At 48.6% G+C, this 3,172-nt stretch overlaps 1 protein-coding gene across 1 annotated transcript; it reads right to left on the bottom strand.

The window, feature by feature from the left end:
* Positions 1-717: 717 nt before the first annotated feature.
* LOC142931903 (transcription factor ETV6-like) lies at positions 718-2,860 on the bottom strand (the record flags this gene model as incomplete). Its single annotated transcript, XM_076076032.1, has 4 exons — positions 718-1,270; positions 1,380-1,480; positions 1,931-2,073; positions 2,251-2,860. Coding segments are annotated over 4 exons (957 nt in total), but the record flags the coding sequence as incomplete, so codon positions are not given.
* Positions 2,861-3,172: the final 312 nt, after the last annotated feature.

Consider the following 3,172-nt stretch of genomic DNA (forward strand, 5'->3'; position numbering starts at 1 on the left):
TGACTTGTTCACTTGAACGTCACCGGTCCGGAAAGAAGGGCGCGTTGCTTCTGTTATCGCCTCCAAATTGAAGCTCGATGTGATAATCAATAACGCTGTGATTAGATATGGAAAAGCACTAATGTCACGATATTGTGAAACCAACGATCTGCGCGATCATTATACGTCAAGGCTCATTTGGACATTTGTAGAATAATGATGCACTAAACAGAATTATTCAGATTTTGTCACAAGCCTAAAGACAATCACTCATTTAGGAAGTGTAACGCAAAGATAATGTAGCAAAGTCCAGCTGTCACGGCGCAATTAGTGGATTGCTGCATTGAAATGGCAATTAAGTAATAAATGGCATTTGATTAATAATTGAGCAGTGATAATTTCCCACTGAGAAATGCAAGACGTTCACAAAAGACCAATATCCGATCATTTCTTCCATCCCCCAAAAGTTGCATCAATATGATGGAGTGCAGCAGTATTTAATCCTGTAAATGACCCTTTAGGCATGTTTAATTAACTGCAGTCAGAAGCCTCTGCTGCTCCGCTCTCACCAAGGAAAAATAAATAAAAAGGTGCAGTACTGCCATCATGTGGACATTTGACGTTATTTCACCAAACCTCACTGACGTCCTTCCTGCAGAGAAACCGGAAGCCGCTAGAGGAAAAAAAAAGGTGATTCATGTTCAGGCGAATATCTGAAGTATAACTAAGAGAATACAGTTTGATCAAAAAATGTTTATTCCATGGTGAAAACATTCCAGCCACACACGCGCACACACACAATTTTCTTTTTACAAACAGCGAACCTCCTCAGTATAATGCATGTGAGGAGACAAAACAAAAAATCATCAAAGTGACTTAAAGCACAACGTGATTGGCTTTTGCAGTTCATTCAGAAATAAGAGGGAACACTTAGAAAGTCTTTTCAGCTCTGTCCATCGGGAGAGAAGCACAACAACTGATGCTGTTTTTTTTATTTTCTTTGTACTTTAGGAAAATATCATCCTAAGGCAATCTTGAGAGAGATTCCGCGTCCGTCTGCGTGGGACAGACGCGAGCGAAAACGTCCACGCGCTCCAGATTCAACGGCGATTGTTCAGGCTGCTTCTGAAAGGCATCGGCGGCTGTAGTAGTAGTGAGTAGTTCATGGACTCCTTTTCCCAGAGTTCCTCAGCATTCCTCTTTGATGTAGATTTGTTCGTCTGTGTCGGACTCCAGGTGCTCCAGCCGGTCCGTCTGTCCGTTCATTATCTCGTCGGGGGTTTTCATGAATCTGGTGGACGTGACACATTTATTTAAACTTCTGTTGTAGAATAGATCCGAATACGTCATGACTAGTGTGACCAGCTTCGTTTAGAAAAGGTATCTTTGAGTTGCTGTACCTGAATAGAAGTCTTTGTCCAGGCTCTTTCCTGATAATGTTCAGTTTGTAGTAGTGTCTCAGTGCTCGTGACATCTTCTCGTACGTCATGTTGGTCCTGTTCTGTAAGAGGCGAAAGAACAAAAGTGTCGTTAGTAAATGAGACGTTTTCTACATCTTTGGATGACCTGATCCATTTAGAGCTGCACTAACTAATGCTTTGAACTAGAGATGCCCCATCAGGGTTGTTCTGTATTGATTGTGATCACTGCTGAGCCGATACAGATTGTTTGTTGTTGTGTTTTGTAATAGCAGCTGGTATACAAGGCTCCAGACATCTGTGCTGCCCACCGGCTGCTAGCAGCGTGTCACACACCTGAGCACAGGCTGTGGTGTCTCTCAGCCACACACCGCGTTCAAGCACTTGTGTAGTTCTACTTTGTCCGATCAGAGGCCCGTCGATCGAGGCTACTTTAAACTCTCCTAGAGAGGACAACTTGGAATGTGCAGTCTGATCATAGACGACAACAGCTGCACGCCTGGAGCCCGCTGAGTGTGTGTGTGTGTGTTTACCTTGTGATTTCCCCAGAGCCTGGCCAGGCCGTTGGGGTCCATGATGCGGAAGACTTTGCACTCTGTATCCTCCCAGCGGATGTAGTTCTCGTACCTGCTGTCTGACAGGAGCTGGTAGACGTAGTCCCACAGCAGCCTGCAGTCTGCATGGACGCGACAGGGAAACACATGGTGCGTTTGTTTTGTAATGCTCAGACAATTCCAAAAGGGACAAGATAAGTAAGATAAGTCCCGTCTCTGTGAGTGTCTGCTCACATTGTGACCTAAGCAACAGATTTCTGGTAACTTCAACCTGTAACCATGAGAGGGCTAAGTGTTACCTGCTATCCGTCCGATGGGTATTTGTGGCTCTTCTGGAGGAGACACGGGCATGATGACGTGGTTCCTGTAGAGCGCCTCCTCCTGCTGCTGCAGTAGATGCTGCTGCTGGGACAGGGCTATCTGATGGTGGTGGCCGTGGAGTTTCCCCTCGCGCCCGTTCTCCAGCGTCGCCTGAGACGGGGGCCCACCGCGGCTGTGCCTGAAGTCCATGGCGGCACCCCCGCTGCTCCTGCTCGGGCTGAGGAGCAGGGGGTTCATGATGGCGCTGGGCATGAGCTGGATGACGCGAGGAGGGCCCGCCTCCTGGCCCCCGGGGCTGCCCGGGCAGGGGGCCTCTCGGGGCGTCGCGCAGCGGCCGTTGGGCGCGGCCGGGGACACCGACAGAGGGTACATTTCCTCGGACAGGTGGTGGTTGCTGTCGGGCAGCTGGGAGAAGGTCTGGAGGTGGTCCTCGTTGGCGGCGCGGGGGTAGTTTGGCTCCGGGGGGGAGCGCCTGGCGGTCTGGTGGTGAGGGGAGCGGGAGCGGTGCCGCAGCTCGATGGTGGGTGGATGCTGGGGGAGCGGCTCTGAACCACGTGGGGCCCGCCGTACCGTTTCTGTGGTTCCAAAAGATACAACATGGGATCAATACCCACAGCTAATTTACACCATTTCATATTCAAATAGAGCCAACACAATTTTGTATAATAGGAAATTCATAACATTTGATGGTTCCAGCTTCTCAAACAAGAAAAGTTGCTTTTCTTCGTCTTGCTTTGTATTAAACTAAACATCTTCGGACTGTTTTATCAGACAAAAAACCCTCAGCTCATGAAATCATGAATAGTGTTTTTCAGTAAACACTTGTGGGAACACCTCGGGATCCCCCAGAATGAGCTGGAACATGTTGCCGGTGAGAGGGAGGTCTGGGTCGGCCTGCTT

Source organism: Anarhichas minor, unplaced genomic scaffold (assembly GCF_050575085.1).
Source record: "Anarhichas minor isolate MPS153535 unplaced genomic scaffold, ASM5057508v1 ptg000055l, whole genome shotgun sequence".
NCBI lineage: Eukaryota > Metazoa > Chordata > Actinopteri > Perciformes > Anarhichadidae > Anarhichas > Anarhichas minor.